The sequence below is a fragment of the Musa acuminata genome, chromosome BXJ1-6 (assembly GCF_036884655.1).
Source record: "Musa acuminata AAA Group cultivar baxijiao chromosome BXJ1-6, Cavendish_Baxijiao_AAA, whole genome shotgun sequence".
NCBI lineage: Eukaryota > Viridiplantae > Streptophyta > Magnoliopsida > Zingiberales > Musaceae > Musa > Musa acuminata.
In genome coordinates, this window is record NC_088332.1 from 44578175 (window position 1) to 44599318 (window position 21144).

Consider the following 21144-nt stretch of genomic DNA (forward strand, 5'->3'; position numbering starts at 1 on the left):
GCTTGACCGCCGTTATCGTCTTCCAGTCATGCTGATCATTTTTGACCCGTTTATACGCACATATACAATCATATTTCTCGAATCGAGCGTCCTCTGCTCAGATTCATTGACTTGAACCCTAAATAGGAACTTCCAATGGCTCGAATCACGAGTCCTCTAAAAGTCAACGTCTCATTTCTTTTTATTTGACTGTGAATTACGGTGGTTTTTCCTCCTCCATCTTCTTGACACTCGAATAAACCCTAAGTTTCCATCAAACAATTCTCAGGGAGATATGGAAGTCATAGCAGATTCTCATACTCTCTTAGAAGATGCTCCGAGACTAAATAAAGGGAACATGTTTCAAGTGCAGCCACGAATCATATGGTCTACCATCTCCGGTCGCCATGGCGCTTTAAGCAGACAGCCTCCTGGGTTCCCTCCTCTCCTTGGCCATGGTAATGTGGAGATCACAGTGACGCACAGTGTGGTGGGTTCCATTGATCGAGGAATCGCCCACGGTCTCCTTCAGATTTGGCCTCATCCCAAATATATCTGGTATGTGTCAAATATATCGCTGTGAGCAAGATTTGATTTGGATCCGATTCGAATCTCCATCAAGTGACATTCAATTATTAGATGGACAGATAAAAGTTGATCGAATTTGGTGTAATTAATAATCGAAGATCCGATCGAATCCAATCCATCTACTTTTCTTTGGTCATCGTATCGACCTGTCGCGCCGGGATGAGGTATTGTGAGGCTCTTGGTTGATCGAGATCCGATTTGAGCTAAGATCCGTTCCGAACGGATCGAATCCAATCTTTGCTTGCTGCAATCTTTCCCATTGGTGTGAGCCATTAAGAGATGGTTCGAGGTATCCAATGTGATATGCCGACTTAAGTAGCAATCCAATCCACGTTCAACACGAGCCGAATCGGGTTTAGATTCGCGGGGCTCGAATCCGATCCGCTTGTGACCTTGCTCCCCCCCGCTTGCGGAAGGAAAAAGATGGCAGAGATCGAGTAGGGGACGACGAAGGATTCGGCAGGTGCTCTTCTTACAAGCTCATCTTCCGGGAAAAGAGAGGGACAGCTGCCTCACATGCATATTTACCCACCGCCGTCTCTCTCTCTCTCTCTCTCTCCACTTGGGGAGTAATCCGGATTCCCGGAAAGCGACTGATATGACGGCCATGGACGTTGATGTGTCTCCGGGAAATCTGATGACAGAAGGGTGCTTGTTATATTTCCCAGGAGTAGAAAAAGGAGAAGCCTGAGTTGGGCATCTGATGCTTCGTTTGCTCTCTACTTGGCGGGGTCGTTTGTCCTACGTTCGAAAAGCTTTGGCAGAGGTAGCAGATTACTATAGATTAAAGGACATCTGAAAGAGACTGCCATCGCACATGCACATCCACTAATTCTAAACAAGAAGAAGCAGTGTACGACGACAGCACCGATATAGAATAAGAAGGAAGAGTCCGGTGGGAAGACGAGAGAATAAACTCATCAACGTTCTGTATTGGTCGCTTGCAATGATTAAGCAGCGTCTACCGGCACAAGTGTGAGTGGCAGAAAGATCCCAAGTGTCTCCTCTACGGTGGAGATAAAAGGCGTGTTACCGGAGCTTTACAGTGATGCCAACTTCTTCGTCCACTGCTTCCGGTTGTTGGTGGGGATAGAGATGCAGGAGAAATGGCTATGGCAGACAGCAGGGGAGCCACACTCGACTGCGACGGAGTTGAAATGGGGACGGCGACACAACAGTCTCCTTTTTGGTAGTGCGCCGGCCGGTAGAATGGAGACGGTCACTGTGAGGAACGTGAGTGAGATCGAGCAGCTACAAGTCAAAGCACCACGCACGATCAAAGTTAGTGGGGGAAAGAATTAAAACGAGTCAATGCCACCAGGCACGATGATCCAACAATTACCAAAACCTCCAATTATTGCAGAGATATAATTGCATATAATCCTCCTACATTGACAAAAGTCTTGTACATTTGAACTTAGCAATCTAAAAAATATTGTGCAGAAACAAAAAACCCATTGAATATAATTTGATCGATGTCAGTAAACATAAGTTCAGCAACACACTGCTAGAGCAAAAGGCACTCATAATAGTTCTACAAATGGTCCACAGTTGACCAGCTAAAACTCGTTTTTTGAGGCAACAAGAGGTCAGCTAGACTATCGTCCAAAGTATATTCTGAAGCCAGCATTTTCTTCGAGCATCTACCACGAGGCTTTCTTTGAAGTCTCAGGATAAGAAACATGAACTAGGTATATATATATGCAATTAATTGTAAGTCGAAGTACACCGTCTGCTTTCTTCCGTCGTTATTTGTAAGATAACACATTTTGAAATTTGAGGTGCAGGAGAAAAAATAGCCACCAGCAGATGAATTTTCAGATGGAGCACAATTAGGTTTCCAATCCTGCAAAAAGGAGTCCACGATTAACAACGGCGTGTCCAGCAATTGAACTTAAGGCAAGCAATGTTGTAATCTATTGCGCTATATTAGCATCAGCTTTTGCTTAACTAGTCCCCAACACAAACTTTAACAAGGTGAGCATATTCAGAGCCATCCATGTACATCTGACAGTAAACTTGGCGATCGAAACTATGAGTTCATGTTCAATAGTATTCCAGTAGGCAGTGAAGAATTGACTGTAATGAGAAGCTGACCTTACCGAGAGGATAAAAGAATTCAAACTTGATAAATAGAGGATCAGTCATCACTCCAGGCAATTTTGGAAAAACCGAATACCCTGTAACAATCAAAATCTGATAAGAAAACAGGTAACCGATAAAATGAAAAATAGAAATTAGCATGTACTTAGGAGAGACAAATCAGTACCTTGAAAGCAAAAGTGATGTCTGAGACATCAACTTTTAACTTTATCTTCTTCGACCTGTCTTTCCTAGAGTTTCCAAGCTCGAGAAGCCCCTGGAATTGAAATTGTTATGCTACGTTTTCCCCAAATACATTATGATTGGTATATTTCTATTGTATCCCAACCTGATCAGCTAGCGCTCTGCACATGTCAGCAAATTCAGTCATTCCAATTGGACGAATTTGGGTAGATTTGCAAATATCTAAATACGATCTGTTGATCTGCACCCAAACACATTGATCAGCACATTCATTATATGTACTAGTAGTCTAGAAGAAAAAGGTACTGTTTAAGTATTTCTAGAGAAAAAGGAAGATCCAGATAAAGTACAAAGTTACTAAAAGAGATAGTTCAAGTTGCTTGTTCTTTTATATCAATTTGAAACCAGGATAAGATAGTTAAACCGAACTTGCCTCTCCAAGAGCAGTAGAATTCTTGCGCTGTCGAAAAAGTCTGACCAAAGAGCACAATATTACCTGCAAATGTAAAAACAGATTACTCATATACCACTGCTGCTTGTGTGCATATCTACCACCATGTAGAAATCCCCTGGTAAATCTGGGGTACAGAAAATGAATTACATATCTCAGCAAATATATTGCGTTCAACCTAGATTTCAAATTTATCCTAATATATTAAATTTGATTTACATCAGGTGGATATATAAATGTGGCAGAAAATCTATTTAAAGAGAGTGACTATATGAACATTCTATCAACTGCAAGAAAAATGGGTGTTCGATTTTCTATAGATGTTACTCGCCCTCCACTGTTTGGAACTTAATCAACCAACAAGTATAACTACATCATCATTGGTGCCCATAATGCCACAAATAAGGTAATTGTCTCCTACTGATGCACCAATTAGATATATCGCAGAAACACACCGCACAAAGTTCAAGGGTGTTCAAATGGTAAAGGAACTTGGATCTGTCATTTTCATATTAAATGTCCCGATCGATTAGATGCTCTGTGTAATGATTTATGCCCAGAGTTTTCCTGAATTTTTACCTGTTGATGTTGTGGAAGAGACCGTATGATATTTACCAACGGTGACTTGCAAGACTTTGATATAGCAATATCCATATGATCAAACGACACCTGTAATGTGATCCAAATGCACAACGATATTGGTCAAGATGATCAACGTATATCCTTAATTGTACACTTTTCTTATAGCGATCCAGATTTAGCAAATTACTGTATCAAATTTGATAACAAATCTTAATCATGCTTCAGATATCACAAGTCACTAAGAGGTATCCAACTTACAATTTCAGTTTCCTTCTTTTCAGTGGGATCTCTTAACTCTGCTTCAAGCACCTCAATGGCACTCCTAGAATGAAGAAAGAGAAAGCATTATGTATAGTTTAATGTCCGCTGATATATACATGACCTTCGTATTTTTCAACTAAATGAAAGATAGCTCCTTGTAGAATTATTCTCAATCACAGGAGCAAAGAAGTGAATATTGCCAGCAAAATTGAATCTGAAAGAATAGATCAGAATCACGACACAGCTTTTCCATTGTGGACTAAGAATGGTAAACATCTATTGGATTGTAAACTTTCCGAGGAAAGCAAGTTGTAGATAGTAACTGGTGGAATGAAGCAATTCTTTTCAATCGTTAGTAACGAATTAATAAAGGTGAAAAGACTAGACACTGCATAGATTGCAACTCAAAAAAGGATAACGATCAATGTCCCAAATTATCTTTATCAGCAATGAAAGAGAAACTAAGTAGATTCATCTCTGGAGGAGAAAAGTATGTTTGCTGGTTGGAAGACACATGAGATAGCGATTTAGAAAAGGCCAGATGACTAAGGAGACTAAGCGCATCTGAGATGATCTAAGCAGCTAATGAACTAACCTTGACGTAAAGCTTCAAGGCATGCTATTCATTTAGAGAAAGAGAATCAGAAAGTACACTTCATTCTTTTACCAATTGGCATACAAGAAAATCTTACGGTTTTTAACCAATTTTTGCTTTATACAATCCGACCAACTTATGACTGATAAGGGGGGTGCACTTATTAGTATCATGAAACTTCACAGTCCAACTACAGAGGATAACAGACCAAAAAACACAGCAAAAGGGCAGAAGAATTAATCTTGTGCTCTGATATCAAGTTTGAACCAAGCCTATCATGACAAAAGATAGACAATAAAGCAAATCACAAATAAACATTGAAACAAACTATATGCATCATGAATAATCGCACCATATACCTGCAAATATCAAATGCTCTTCTAATATCTCCAGATGCTGCTGCTACTTTCTGCAAAGAAAATAAAAATTTTAGGTCATGCACTAGATGCACTTTTCTCATCCTGCCTTGCAGATTCTGAGCTTGGACACAGTGCATAAAAGTAGGCCAAATTCATTTTTTTAAAGAAGACAGCATAATTGCATTCTTCTGTTTGTTCATCATTCAAGCAAGAACAAATTGATTCTTAAGTCTAGACCATGTTGATGCAGTTCAAGGAAGGAACATATTTGTAAGGATTGAAACCAAGTCTATTAACCTCATTTATTCAACATAAAGAAACAGAAAATGTATTAAAAAAAAATAATGAAGCTAAAAATAAGTTTAACTCACTCTTGCACAAAATTCTAGTGCTGCAGATTGGAAGACATCACACCCAAGAACCTACATAGAGTGATATGAAAAAGAATTGAAAATCAATATGCTAATAGAAGAACTCCAACTAATAGAGACAAGGCAAACTATGTAGCAAATAGAGGACAAATGAAAACAGACAAGAAGAATCACCATAAGTCTCTGCTGAAGAATCTTGAGTATCTGATCTTTAGAATAAGCACGGAAAGTGATGACAACAGGCTTGCCTAGCAACAATATAATAAAAGATTTAGAATCATTTTAGTTTCACTTGCGTAATGCCCTATAATGAGAATCTTTTATGAACAAAAGACAATCATCATAGTCGATATGGAAATGTTTTCCGAATAGTCAAAGTTCAAAGGACATCACAAGAGAGAGAGAGAGAGAAGGAAGAAAAACTGTAAAATTAGCATCCTCACAGTTTAATGATTCAAGTTTTGGTAGAAAGCGATCTGCCAAGTCTATTGCATTTGCTATGCCTGCAGAGAACAAGTTTGGCAACTAAAGTCACTAAAATGCTATTTTTCAATCTCAAAACCTACTACTGTGAAGAGAACTATACCTATAAGTATGCATCGAGAGAAAGGTAAAGTTGTAAGCATGAAAAGATCATGAAGAACAGAGCTATCTTTAGTTATAAGATAATCCATCTCATCAGCGACTATCAACCTGTAAAACTAGAAATTGTGTAAAAATGAGCTCAGCATGGTAAAAGAGGGAGAAAGGAAGTTCATATAACCAGAACAATTATATTGTGATATCTACAAAACATGACACATGACATGAAGGGTCAAATTTAGTGTTTCTTACATCATTCTTCCAGATGATTGCCCTTTTTGAGAAAATATCTTCTGGAGATGCTGGAGAGGTGAGAAATTTTTTATCTTGCTGGTTGGTCTGAACTTCACAAGCATCTGTAATTATCATTGAAATATTGCAATATAAATGAAATGATTGCATAATTCTATGGCCAGGTCATACAATACTTTATGTCTGGTGCTGTACCTTGCTGAAAATTTCAGTCGTGCTAGTTAGAGAAGTGCAGTTAATGGTCAAAATATCTGGTGACTGAATTCCCTCCTGTCAATTTGATCAGAAAGTAAAAGAATAAGACTGAGAGGACTTGCTTTGAAGATAAATCCAGATTAGGCAAATGGCGTAACAAAGATAGTTTAAGTCATCAACAATACAGAAGAAGCTCCAAACTCTGCAGCAACATTTTATGACATTTAACTTATGAGGAGACTGGTAAATTCCATTGGCAATCAGGCCCACCCTACATAGTTGAAGATGTCACTTGTTGAAAGCACTACGTATACAACAATATGTTAGGATGTGATGTGGACAGAAGTTAGTTCAACTGATTAGTGGAAAGTGTCAGCAAGATTGATTTTATAATATAAACAATAAAATATTACAAGTTACTCATGATTCGTTTTAATCCTTTGTCAACAATATATCCCATTAGATCAAAGTACAATTTGCAGTAACAGGTAACAAAACCAACTTCTATGTAATCACAAACTCATAATACCCTTCATAGACATCAGGATTAGCAAGATTTGTGTTCCTCCTTGCTCTATATAATGGACAAATACAACCAACAGCACAAAATTCATGCTTCACATCTGAAGTTAATGAAGTTCCTGCAACTCTTCATTGTGCAGCCTATGACACATCAATGACTTATTACAACAATCTAATCCAAAAAAAAAAAATCAGAACTTATAATTTGGCATACACAATATGGTTTAAGGAAAATCCAAGTGCCTTCAAAAGTAGGAATAAAGTTTTTGCTTGCTCAGTGTACACGAAACCACCAAACTCAGGTATAAAAGAATAAGCAGCAGTACCTCTTTAGACCACACAAGCAGATGCTCTTGCACCTTGCCAATTGACAATGTTTTTCCAGTTCCTGGACATCCGCATACATAAAGGCTGCCAGCTTTACTTTGTTGAATGCAGGCTTTGCAAAAATCAATGACCCTTTTCTGCTCCACTTCACGGCAGACCACATTGGCTGGTGGTGTTGCCAAATGCAGTGCTTGCTTTGCTGCTTGCATCTGCGCAGGGTCTGCAAATGATCGATCACATGCCACATCTCAGAATTCAGATGCTAGTCAACAGAAGGAACGAGATGCGAAGATCACAGTATTATAAAAAAAAGGTGAATTAATTAAAAGAAATGTATCAACGCAAAATCACCAACGTAATTACTACGAATCTGATTACAAGGAATCACAGATGTCTGTTTAGATCAATTGCCCATAGATTCTCTAAGAAAGATGATCGCATGATACAACGGTTAAGGTAAATTTTCTGAAAAATTATAGAAAATAATTGTATAACTTACCTCTCGGATTCCACTTTGGCTTCTGGTTAGAAGGACCAAAGAGTCTTTTCCTGGGTGATTTAGGCGAACCTAATTGCTTTCCGTTGGCAAGAGACCCGTTGTGCTGCAGAAGCACCAGTTCGGGAACATGTGATCGCGTGGTGAGAAGCCATCGACCACTAAATAAGGAATTAATTTGAATCTAAACATTGAAAGACCGACTCGCTCACTTTTCCTATGCAGTTTTCTTCTCGATCACCGTTGCATCTGCGCGGGGATCTCCGTTTAGCCGGCTGCTGATCCTTGATCGGGCTCTCGCTGGCGCAATCAGATCTCGACCGTTTCCTGCTCGGTGTAGAGTCCGCCCTCGTCTTCGTCTCTCCTGGGACCTTGGCAGCTGGGGATCCACCGAGAGATGCGGGGCTTCGGTTCATGGTCATCGTAGGGCGCGTAGCGGAAGCAGTTGGCTGAAGAACAGAAGACGGCAACTCCAGATCTGCTTCTGCCTTCCTGATCGATCCAATGGGAAAGGGAAGAGGAGCTGAGGAGATGAAAAAGATTAGGGTTCTCGTCGTTTGCGCGGGAAATGGATGGAGCAGTCCTGTTTCTCCCGCCATGAACGCTTCGTTTTTGTGGCGGGACCGCAAGGGTGTAAACGGGTCGGATACTTTCTGATAACACCGTCAAATCCGGCCCGGAGATGGGGGAGGGGGAACTCATCCGTTGATGTTGGTTTGAGATCAGCCGTTGGGTCTCATCTAACGGCAGAAAACGCATCAAGTATGGCCATCCAAATGATACATGAAATGTAATATAGAGTCGGATCATGTCGTTACCGGATCGGATCGCCCTCCAACCCGGTCATGAGTCGGACGCATTCGAGACATCGCATCTGGCCCCTAAATTAAGGATAGGAACATAATTAAAATAGGCATAATAAATCCAAACGAACGAAATAATGTATCCAAATTATGAGCATATGATATTAATAAATGTGCAGAGAACCAAGAAAACTATTTTTAAGCGGATAAATAGTGGTTTTGCATTTGCATACATTTTGAAGTGGAAAATTATAATCTTCATCGTAGTTGTTATCATGTTTTTAACTCACCGGAATTTCTTTTTTCTTTTCCCCTAAATTGCATGTATAGTGAAATCTTTTTTAGTATTTTAATCAATCATTTCATATATTGAAAATGAAAAGAATTTTTTGTAATAAGTATAGAATCACGATGGGATGGAAAGAAGTTTACTCGAGTATATAAAAGATTTATGTCTTATATACTACGTAGACAACTTTATGTCGAGTGCATTCGATGAGATCCTCGAATGATTAAGTCGGGTTAGGTTTATTTGTGAGTAAAAAATAATTTAATTTAGTTAATTTAAAATTAAAATATAGAAAGATAATTTAATATAATATTTGTTTTATAATCATCATTAATTACATAATATCAAATACCTTTATGATAAACATTTTTTTTATATGTCAAGTTCGAGTGTTCATATTGTCAATTTTTGATTGGATACTGTGTATTGAATAATTGTTATTTACTTTTTTATTGTATTTTCAGGTTATGACTTTTATGTGCCTAACATAACGACGGTTGTTACTTATATACAAATGTTTGGAAGGCCCCATCGGATACTTGGATACTAATATTTGGGCAAATACATTATTCACGAGATGTTTTACTTAATTATAATATATCGAATATTATAATCTATTATGATTGAGAAAATGTTTCATCTGGTTAAGATGGAGATACCTAATCATATTTGACATTTATATGTGAAAGTGATCAAGAAATCATTATTTATATTGAAAAAGATATTTTATAAATTATTTATAACGAAAAAGATATTTATAAATTTTCTTCTCATCATTAATGACGATAAGTTTTCTCTTGAAAGACAATCGTAAACTTTTCCTCTCATCATTGATGGTGAGAACGATAATTGCAAGCCATGGTCGAAACACTTAACCTGTTTCCTCGTCCGACGATAAGGGGGAGTGTTATCTATGTAATGCATCGATCAACCGAGATCAAAACCCCAATCTTGACTTGGACCTACGAAAAAAAATAGCTCATTCTAACCCTTTGGTTGGAAGGGGATCTGCCAACTTTGAAGCCCTCGTAAGTGACCAAGTAGTAGCCACTTTTTCTCTTACATAATAAAAATAAATCACAAAAAATTTGCAGGTCGAAGTAATATTGGCATGCCAGCATTTCTCAATGAACACTATTAGATAGTGCTATGAGTTTGGCACCATATGAGAATGAGATATCTTCCATCACTATAGGCAAGACATCATCATTGAGGGGAAGATGCAGTCTTGTTTTGAGGGCATCACGAAATAAGCAAAGAGACCTCGATGTGAGATCGAATAGACGTTAATTGGGTCGGGGGACTTGCAAGTCGAACTCGATTGAGATAGAATAGTTAGCTCGCAGGTGATCCAGAAGTGGTGCACTCACCACTAAATCACAGTTATGCGAGTTTTTCATAGACTCTAAGTCCCGAAGAACTTTCGGGTTCATAAGAACTACCACTCTTGAGAAAAAGGAGGTCAGGACTTTCTCTACCCTTTAGTTGTCCAAAGATTAAGTGTAAACCTCGATCGTCTAATAGTTGATAGATTAAGAGGAACTTATACAAGAAAATAGAGACATCTCGACCCGAGGAAATTTAGATGCAAAATAATAGAAGATAAAATTGTTGTCAAACTAATGTCGAGACTACAAGTGACTTAAAAACCAACTCACGTTTCAGGGAATCGGAACGGAGCAAATAAGATTTTTAAGGAGGCCCTGGAGGCACAAATGGAGGAATGAACCTCACCAATAAGATGAAGAAGGATTTATAGAGAGGAAGCCAACCTATTTCCTCTCATGATTGAGACAAGTGTCCCATCGGGACACTTCTTAAGAGACATCGATGACTTAAGGATTCAAAAAGCATTGAAGAACGGATTCAAAATATGCTAGACGAAGGATTCGAAAAGTGCTAGATAAGAGATTTGAAACATACTAGACAAAAGATTCAAAATGTGCTATATGGGCTTATGAGGTATAAAAATCCACTATGGCAAAGGCATAAGGCCAAATGCGCTTGAGACGCGTGAAGAAAAATCTACCACGACGGAGGTATAAGGTTAAAAGTGCTTGAGACACATGAGTTAGGAAAAGCCAACACACGTGAAGATAAATCCACTGTGATAGAGGTGCAAGACCAAATGCGCTCGAGACGCTTGAGTTGAGAAAAACCCAACCCATATAAAAAAATAATCGGCCGTGGTGAAGGCATAAGGCAAAATACGCTTAAGATGTATGAGTCAGAAAAACCCTACCTACGTAAAAAAAATCTATCATGGTGGAGGCACAAAGCTAACCGTGCCCTAGACGTATGAGTCAAGAAGTCTCGACCAGTACGAAAAAAAATTTGTCATAGTAGAAACAAGGTAAAACGTGTCCGAGGCACATGTGTCGGAACAACCTGGCCCATGAGAGCAAATTTCAAACACTCATATGCCTGGAAGTATGCTTTTGTTAGGGGGGATAAATAATAGGAGATATGACTAATCATCTAATATATCATTGCCACGTAATGCTTAAAGAGGAAAGAGAAGGCAAAATTTTATTCTTGTAGATGATGAGAAAGACATTCGAAGCTTCATTCGTACCCTTTATACTCATATATAAAAACTCATCTTTTAATACAAAGAAATATATGATTTTTTTATTATTCCTATTTATACTTGTATACGACGAATTATTAGTTAGTGTGTCGGACGGATTAGATCAGAAAACTTCTACCGATCTCAATCTTAATGCAAGTGACATCTAAGGAACTTGACATCAATGAATATAAATTTAAATTATGTCTAGTTAATTAAGACATTAATGATATTTTTCCTGAATACATTGTACACGATAGATTGTTTACAATACTATGATGATTTGTAACTCTCTCGTAGACAGCCGACCTGCTCCTTCGACTTGCAAAAACATGAGAGGGGCACCGAAGGGTGATGACACTGAGAGATGGATTTAGGCTTATTTTCCATGGTTCTTTTTCTTCTCTCCCCCTGTCCTCTCCCCGTGGCGGTCTACACCCTTTAATGCTACTATCTTGGTGCGTCCTTCCAGGATACATTGTACCATGGCATGTTTTCGGAGGACGTCACTTTCCTTGCTCGGATGTGGGTTGCACCATTTTGATCGCAATGCTAACGTTTTCTGGATTAACATTTTGCATTCGTGTATAGAAAAAATGTGAAATATAATTATTCTCAGATGTTCAATAACAAAGTCAATTTGTAGGTCTAACCTTGGAATCTGCTGCCGTAAGGAAGGCACAATAAATTCCATCGCGAGGAGTAAGTGAGAACTGCGCTTTTCTTTTCTTTAGAAAAATACTTTATTGCTCAACAACTATGTAGAAATCTTACAAAGAAGCTTATAATATAATCCCTTTTCAGTACGTGAAAGAGACTCCTTGCGAAAACAGAAACGTAATGACCAATAGAAGCACATACAAACGAACAAATTGATGGACGAACGATGATCACCAGTAGCATCGTGGACGAAACATGACGTTGTTGTCGTGCGGCTCTCCCGCCTTTAAGCAGCGACAGCGGTGGTGGTAGCAGTCGATGAAACACTCACTTGATCCGGAGACGAGCACGGATGGCGGGCGTCGTCGCCGTGGCTTCTTGGTCGCACGTAGACTCGAAGCCCGTTCTTCATGAAGAGGGTGAGGGACATCTTCTGCTGCACCCGGTGGCCCGGCACGAGCTCCAGGCGGTAGCGGAGCAGCACCGCTGATGCGATGGACTTCATTTGGAGGTCGGCCAGATCCTTCCCCAGGCACGTCCTCGGCCCGCCGTTGAACGCCACGAACTGATATGGGTCCTTGGCCGGCTCGAATCGGTCCCCCTCGGCCGACAGCCACCTCTCTGGACGGAACTCTCTGCAGTCCTTCCCCCATATCGACTCCATTCTCCCCACTGAGTAGATGGAGTAGGTGACGGTCGAACCCGCCGGCACTACGGTCCCGTCCGGCAAGACGTCGTCGGCGACCACGTACTTGGTGTCCTGCGGCACTGACGGGTACAGTCGCAGGGTCTCCTGCAGTGCCGCCTTCAGGTGCACCAGCCGGTCCAGCTCGTCGAATCTCATCGGCTCCGCTAACCACGTGGCTGTGTCCGGCCCGCGCGTATCCGTCAGTACCGCCGTCATCTCGTCCACAAGCTTCTTCTCCACGTCGGGCCGCCGCATTACAGTCCAGAAGAACCAGCTGAGGGCGACGGATGAGGTGTCGCGCCCGGCGAGCAAGAAATTGAGGGCGATACGCTGGAGAACCGAGGACGAGAAGGCGTTGCCGTCGGCGTCGCGCTTCTTCATGAACCGGGAGAGCAGGTCGTCGGAGGGGGCTAGCTTGCGCTCCGCGATGGCCGTGGCCATGTGCTGGTCGACTACCTCGAGGCTCTTCCGCAGCCTCTGTTCGCTTCCGAGGCGCAGGGCCTTCTTCAAGCGCCAGAAGAAGCCAGGGAACAGCAAGCGCTGGAGGGTGGCCTCGGTGGCAGCGTCGAAGGCCGCGGTGAAGGCGTTGTGGGGGAGGCCTGGGGACAGCGTCTCGGGGTCCTTGCCAAAGGTGAGACCGCAGATGTTGTCGAAGGTGAGGCGGAGGAGGAGGTCCTGGAGGTCGACGGCTTTCCCGTCACCGCAGCGGTCAGCAAGGATGCGCCAGAGGCGGTCCTTAATGGAGCGGTTCGTCCATCGGGCCATGGCTTGGCGAAGGGTGCGGGTGGTAAACTCGAGGGCGGCGGTCTTGCGCTGGATGAGCCACGTCTCGCCGTCGGAGTTGAAGATGCCGCGGCCGAGCAGGTCGTGGAAGGCGGCCTGCATCTGGGGGCCCTTGGGGTAGTTCTCGAAGCGGCTGCGCAGGACGTGCTCCAAGTTCCGGGGGTGGCAAGTGACCGTCACCAGCCCCTGACGGCGAGCAAGGAGAGGCAGCGGCAGGATGCAGGTCTGGTAGGTGGCAGCTTCGCCGGTGGCCCGGAGGTTGTCGGAGATCCAGTCGTGCATGCGGGCACGGTTGGCGACGAGACCCGGAAGGCTGCCCAAAAATGGCCACACCTTGGGGCCGTTCAGCCGCCGCGTGAGCGCCCAGAACCACGTAAGGTAGGTCGACACCGCCAAAGCCACCACGAGCGCCGCCAGCAGCAAGCGGAGGCTATCACCTTCTACTTGCCGCTGCTGCTGCTGTTGGATCGCTTGGATAATTCCTGCCATTGCCAAATGCCTTGTGGTTGTAATCGGATGGTGCTATATCAAGCACTGTCCGATGAAGATGGGAGCAATGTTCTCAGTGCTCGTGATACTTATATAGTCTCAACCAGCGCTGCGACGACAGAGGGAGTAATATAGGGTTGTTGGGAAAGAAAACGAAGCAGAGCTTCTCTCATAAGACATTTCTTGCAGCGGTACCAGACTTCATAGGTCATACCAACCATGGAAGAAAGTCTCTGGACGAATTGATAGACTGAGCAGGACAGTGTAGCCTTTTAGAGTTGACAAGAAGTGAAGTGTCCCTCTGGTGCACGATTTATTTGCACGGGGAACACTCAGACGACACCCTTTTCCTTTAAAAGACGGCTTTGAAAGAAAGAGTGCGCTTTGGTTGATCCGTCCAACCAAATCAAATCCGTGGGTCTGGAGAAAGGGGTTCTGGAGAAGCCATGAGCGAAAGGGTTGAGTATGAATGAGACAACCCAATCGTTTCACCTTTTGGTCTCAGCGGAATCGTATGAACTTAGAGCACGCAATTCGATGGTAGATTTATATGAACTCTGCTAAGCGAAACGTATGGAAGAATGTGCCATATGGAAGCATGGATGAAGTATCAAAAAATCACACACCACGAAAATACGGCTACAAAACGGTTCAAATGCGTCCGATAATGTCGCTTGAAGAATATGAATCACACGATTTCGCCGTTGCACAAATCTCAAGGCAAGGTGCAAGATAGTCTTTTGGGATTGGCTGGGGGGTGCTTGTGAGCGTGAAGCATACGTCACGAAAAGTGGGATCCGCCTCCTTTTCTACCTGTCCCGTCGTTGGACGCGTTCTTTGGCCCACAGGTGGCTCCCGCAAATCTAAAAATAAATATATTCTCAATATACATACATATATATATATATAATTGATAAAAAAATTTATAAATTATTGATTTTTCGAAAGTTGCACATGCTAAAATTAAATTCAGAGGAATAAATATGTGAGAAATATCTATGAAATTTTGCCAAACAAAAATAGTGTTTCTGCAAGCGGAGGAGGAAACAAAATCCATTCAACGATCGGAAGGGGACAGGTGGCACGCGGGAATTGGACGGAGGAGCAAGACCGAGATTTGGGGCTGGGAAGAAGAAGAGGGTGGATTAGGCGGTGACGGCGGTGGCACACAACATGTTCCACCCAAAGCCAAAACGGAGAGCATATGCTCCTTTCTTATTCGCTCCTCCGGCGAGAATATACCTCTCCTTGGAGGAGCGCCTTCTCAAAACCCTCCCCACTCCAAACAAAGACAAGCCCTCGTCGCCCCTCCCCGCCTCTCATCTTTGCCTGTTCTTTCGTGGCCCTGCGAGTTGAATTGTAGGCAACCCAACCCCTCCTAATCTCCGATTACATCCCTTCATCACACATGATTCCCGCTGACTCACTACTTCGTACAAACCATCTCCGCTCTCCGGCCGTCACCCCTTCTCCGCCGACGCACCTCCTTAGCTTCCATTACCCCCCTGCTTCTTCCCCTTCTCTTAGCTTCTCGTCGTCGTCTTTTCCGAGGGAGCTGCGGATCGCCTTGCGGCGAGGGAGGCGGAAAATTGGGGCCTACGCCGAGATGAGCAAGAAGATGGTCATTGAAGAGGTGAAGGAGGACGAGGAGGAGGAAGAAACGCCGCCCATGATCTTGGAGGATCAAGAGGGTAACTCTAAGCCTCGCCGCATTGCCCTCTTCGTCGAGCCCTCCCCCTTCGCGTAAGTTCTCGTTTCCATCCTTGCTCAATTTTGGAACCCTTTTTTAGTTGTCTTGGTAAAGGAACTTCGTTCTCTTTTACTTTCTGTGGTTTGTCAAGATACAATCTTGGAGCGAAGTGGGTTTGATCATTGCCTGCGATTCTTGTTAATCTTTTTTAGCTTTTCTACATGGTTTTTCTTGTACATTTTCAGGGATCAATCCTAAGGTACTTTAGTTTATCTGTTTATAGTTATCCTGATTTATGACTATCACTTCCGGAATCTAATTTTACTTACTAAACAAGAATAGTCAACATACCAAAAGAACTTGGTGATGATGCAGAGAAAACACCATATTAAGTCCATCTGTCCAAAAAAATCACATATGTACAATGATAAATTGATGTTGGGCTGACCGAAGCACCTTATAATGCTTTCTCTATCATTATACTTATCCATATTTTTTCTGATATAATGCTTATTTTTTCAGTAGGCTTGTGTCCAAATTAACCAACCTTGATTTTCCTAATAAATTGTTGCTTATAAGCTCATTATTCATTATTCTTTTTCAATTTCATGTTTGACAGTTATATTTCTGGATATAAGAACCGCTTCCAGAATTTCATCAAACATCTGCGTGAAATGGGGGATGAGGTCTATACTTCACCACATTCAACTTCATCTGAGACTCTTATTCATTTTATTGATCATATGCATTTTCTATGTTACTTTGGAAACACTGATTCTTGGGGTGTTAGCAAAGTAGTGAATGCCATCCTAACATTTGTAAAAAGAGTATCTTGGAAGTTTCTTTTACTGAGAGAAAGTTGTGTTTCTGAAGATTTTTTTAAACTGGTGCTTCGTGTAGGTCATTGTGGTGACTACCCATGAAGGGGTACCTCAGGAATTCTATGGCGCAAAGGTTATTGGTTCATGGAGGTACACAAAGTTCATTTTCCTATATTTGATGCACTATTGCTGTCTTAGAAGCAGATTCTCATGTACCTGAGCATGTTGCTTGTCGGACCATCATTTCCAACTGCTATTGAGACCTAAAAGGTTATGGACAATTTAATCATAGTGAATTATAAAAGGGCTATTTCCTTTGATTTTGATCATCCTCAAGTTACCTAAGGGTCTGTAATGTGCAAGCCTTGCTCCTATGATGTCACATATGTAAATCATATTGATCAGATTAGAAATGTCATGTCGCCCAAGTTGACTGAGCCATTTGTGGTTGTTCTCTGGTTGTGAACTTTCTATTATCCACCTCAGCAAGTTCAAATGACATATTTCATCTTAAGTTTGTATCTTAAGTAGCATTTATGTGGTAAGTTATTATTCAAGCAACTAACTTGTAAGAATATATAGAATATAAAGATGACATATTTCATCTTTAGTATATATTTTGTGACATTCACTTTACTCTTAACGTTTTTCTCAATGGTTAAAGTTCTTGTATTTTTGGTTTAGTTCTATCTGTAATTCTCAACTTCTTTGTTCAGCTTCCCCTGCCCATGGTATCAGAAAGTTCCACTTTCATTGGCACTGAGCCCTAGAATAATTTCAGAAGTGGCAAAGTTCAAGCCTGACATTATTCATGCATCTTCTCCAGGAATCATGGTATTCCTCATGTACTTAACTTAAACATGCATCTTCATTCATAGAAATGAGACTTTTTGCAGATTATGTCCTACTAACGCTGAGCATTTCTTCAGGTGTTTGGTGCTTTGGCAATTGCCAAATTGCTTTGTGTTCCAATAGTGATGTCATATCACACCCACGTTCCAATGTAAGTTTGTTTTTGCACTAAACTATGTAAATTTTGTTAACGTCACCAGCTCCTGCGCATTTTGATGTTCTGTTAGAACCAAATGACCAAGTTCTTCAATAGTCCACTACTAAGAACTGATTTGAAAAGGAATGCATGTCCTTGATAAGCACAAAGTTTATTTCTTTTTTTATTCTACCAGTATATTTGTGCTATTGTAAGTACGACTGCCTGTGCTCTTGATCCTAAGAAGAGCGTAATGCCAAATTGACATCATTTATGAGATGTTTGAATCTTTTTTCTAGCAATTTCTTTTCCCATAAAGAACTTCTTTACCTTCTTTTGGATGTCAGTCTATTAATCAAATTTAGTTGCCACAGTCTATTCTATTATTGGAGGCTGCATTCTCAAGTTAAAGAAACAGCTCCTTTTAATGACAAAATGTATCATTTATTGTTACAAATTTCTGACAGCTAAAGATTTGTTTCCAGAAAGATGTAATACTTATTTCACATATTTTTCATCTTTTAAAAGAAATTTTGAAGTTGGTAATCTGTTTTGCCTTTGATGGTTATTAAACATATGACAATCTTAATAATGCAAATGTATGAAATTTGTTTACCAAAGTAGCGTGAGAAGGAAAAGAAGAATGTAATCTTTACTTAAGATATATGTTACAGATAATTAATCTGTAGATATAAAGTGGTTGTCATGATATCTTGCTTCCAGGTAGCCCAAGTTTTATTGACCAAGATTTACTCCATTCCTCTAGTTAGCCCTCCCTTGCATCCATTTCCTTTTTTATTTTCTTCTTTAAGACATCAATGTCCTTCCTTTTGTTATTTCCTCTGATCAAGATTATGTGAATAAGAAAAGCTCCTTTAATAATGTCTGGGTTATTGCCTCCATCTATGTAATATTATCTGGTATAAACAAGATGGTTTTCTATTTAAGGAATTACTCCATATAAAGGTGGCACACCCCCAATCAAGTTCCTTGCTTTCACTAAAATGTATTTTAAATGTGTAACCAAATATAATGCTTTAATAGTGTCTTGCTTGCAACTTAGCTAGTATTTTCCTGTCATTGTCACAGATATATTCCCAGATATACATTCAGTTGGTTGGTGAAGCCCATGTGGTTGATAATAAGTAAGAAATCTATTTCTTGTTCTTTTCCCCAAAGCATAAGCTCCTTTAACACTGTTAATATGTTTCTAATTCTCTGATCTTTACTTCCAAGGGTTCCTTCATAGAGCTGCTGATCTTACTTTAGTGCCTTCAGCTGCTATTAGCAAGGATCTTATAGATGCTCATGTAGCAGCAGGTTAACAAATATTTTGTTGCAGAGCTGAGCTGCCTACCTTTGTTCCTCGTGTTATATTTCTCCTTTTGTGCTGACACATGCCTTTATTTTTCAACAGCTAACAAAATTCGCCTTTGGAACAAGGGTGTTGATTCAGATAACTTCCACCCTCGTTATCGGAGCCATGAAATGCGTATGAGGCTAAGGTAGCTCGCTGCACTCCACCAGCACACTGGCATGAGCAAGTTGACTTACAAAAGGACAGTGTTTGAAATACTTTAAATTTGTTTAATTTTGTTTGCCTCCTTTGCTAGTAATGGTGAACCAGAAAAGCCATTGTTAATTCATGTTGGACGATTAGGAGTTGAAAAGAGCTTGGATTTTCTGAAAAGGTTGGTTCTCCTTTGAGGCTTTCACGTTTAAACATATACTGGAATTAGAAATCATCTTTGTTTAGCTCATTTTCAGTTCTACTAATTTGGTTACTGGTGCTTTTTTTTTCCTTTTGACTTGTGACTCATATTCTTTAGGAATAAAAACATTAGGATGGACAGGCAAAGTGAACAAAGATTTGGGATAATTTACTATTCTCGGAGGGAAAAAAAAGAAACATAAAAGGATGATTTCCAAAAAAAAAAGAAGAAAGAGATTCTTCTCTAATTTTTCTTGTTTCCCTTTAATAGATTTTGAAGGAAAATACACTTTTCAATGGACTCTTTGGTCCAACCAAGCATAACTTCAGAGATGTGGATGAACCATCCACCTAATTGCGATTATTCGCCTATGAATTTTTTCCCGTGTTTACAAGAATATTAACTCATCGGCAATTTTATGATTGATCAGTGTTATGGATAGGCTGCCAGGAGTAAGAATTGCTTTCGTCGGAGATGGACCATATAGGTATTGCTACCCTTGCTTTGCTTTCTTTCTTTTCCCTCGGTTAGGAGGCTAACTCTGATAATACAAATGCCATGTTGTGAAGGACATTCTTTTCCCTCTGTTGTCTTTAACATGATGTCTCCAGATCCAAATAGCATGAATTTTGTTTTGATGATTCTTTGTTCCTGTTATAATAATGAAGGCATTACAGGATTTCTGATGATGTTATTTTAAGAAAATTACCATATCATCATCATCAACATAAACTTTGGCATGCCATTGTCAGGCTAAAGTTGCCACCACTTCCATTTCCATTGCAGGCATTCTTATAATTGATGGAATCTCATCAATGGACAAATCATTCTTATTAACTGATTCCAGGTTTGCTTGTGTTCTCTTTATCCATGCAGGCCTGAACTGGAAAAGATGTTCTCAGGTATGCCGGTGGTGTTCACTGGAATGCTGCAGGGAGTAGAGCTCTCGCAGGCATACGCCAGCGGGGATGTTTTCATGATGCCTTCGGAGTCGGAGACCCTTGGCTTCGTCGTGTTGGAGGCCATGTCGTCCGGAGTTCCCGTCGTAGCAGCCCGTGCCGGAGGAATTCCAGACATCATACCGGAGGAGCAGGAAGGGAAGACCAGCTTCCTCTTTGCTCCCGGCGACCTTGATGACTGCATGAGCAAGATCGAGCGGCTCCTGTCATGCAGGGAGTTCAGAGAAGCCATGGGCAAGGCGGCGCGGGAGGAGATGGAGAAGTACGACTGGAGAGCAGCGACGCGGAAGATACGAAACGAGCAGTACAATGCGGCAATCTGGTTCTGGAGGAAGAAGAGGGCTCAGCTTCTCGGACCGCTCCAACGGTTGGTCAGAAGGTTCTTCAAATCACCACAAATCAACTATGGTTGATATGTGCGTGCGCGATGGTCGCTCAATACCTTTACAAGTGTTACTGGACCAAGTCATTACTAATCTGACTGCTGCTTATGTTAATAATGTAACATGTGCAGCGAACTTACGCCAGATGGAAATGATCATAGTAACGCTAATAGATTGGATGATTAGATGTCTTTAGTAATATATCAGCGATAATACTATTAATGATGTGATACGCAAATTTACTGTATCCTATTTTCCCAGAGCGTCATGTTATTAGGAATTTACGACTCTTAATTCCCCTTGCAAATTGCTCTCAGCGACAATTCAGCGCATACAGCCTTCACTATATGACAGCGGCGCGTATCCGAACACGTCGGACTCGCAGTCGCCTGCATTTGATTTGGTTCGTCAACCGGTCCACATCAACGCGCCACATTCATTGACTCGTCCAATAATGGTGTAGT

The 21144-nt window shown here is 41.1% G+C and overlaps 3 protein-coding genes across 3 annotated transcripts; 1 reads left to right on the forward strand and 2 right to left on the reverse strand.

Annotated features, from left to right (window-relative positions):
* Positions 1-1956: 1956 nt before the first annotated feature.
* LOC103990197 (cell division control protein 6 homolog) lies at positions 1957-8399 on the reverse strand. Its single transcript, XM_009409268.3, has 17 exons — positions 8059-8399; positions 7850-7952; positions 7350-7570; positions 6502-6576; positions 6307-6410; positions 6059-6165; positions 5916-5975; positions 5647-5720; positions 5473-5523; positions 5102-5151; positions 4145-4208; positions 3884-3973; positions 3287-3349; positions 2999-3094; positions 2837-2926; positions 2670-2747; positions 1957-2413 (listed from the first exon to the last, which is right to left on the reverse strand). Exons 1-16 carry the CDS (start codon positions 8266-8268, stop codon positions 2715-2717), a joined length of 1491 nt encoding a protein of 496 aa, XP_009407543.2. The 5' UTR covers positions 8269-8399; the 3' UTR covers positions 1957-2413; positions 2670-2714.
* A 3840-nt stretch (positions 8400-12239) lies between these two features.
* LOC135677258 (cytochrome P450 86A1-like) lies at positions 12240-14196 on the reverse strand. Its single transcript, XM_065189375.1, has one exon. It carries the CDS (start codon positions 14125-14127, stop codon positions 12454-12456), a length of 1674 nt encoding a protein of 557 aa, XP_065045447.1. The 5' UTR covers positions 14128-14196; the 3' UTR covers positions 12240-12453.
* A 982-nt stretch (positions 14197-15178) lies between these two features.
* On the forward strand, positions 15179-20927 carry LOC135677259 (sulfoquinovosyl transferase SQD2-like). The gene is made up of 11 exons (XM_065189378.1): positions 15179-15870; positions 16437-16503; positions 16718-16788; positions 17355-17472; positions 17568-17641; positions 18716-18771; positions 18863-18946; positions 19044-19131; positions 19240-19317; positions 19769-19825; positions 20215-20927. The coding sequence occupies exons 1-11, from the start codon at positions 15536-15538 to the stop codon at positions 20708-20710; spliced, it is 1524 nt and encodes a 507-aa protein (XP_065045450.1). The 5' UTR covers positions 15179-15535; the 3' UTR covers positions 20711-20927.
* The last annotated feature ends 217 nt before the right edge of the window (positions 20928-21144 follow it).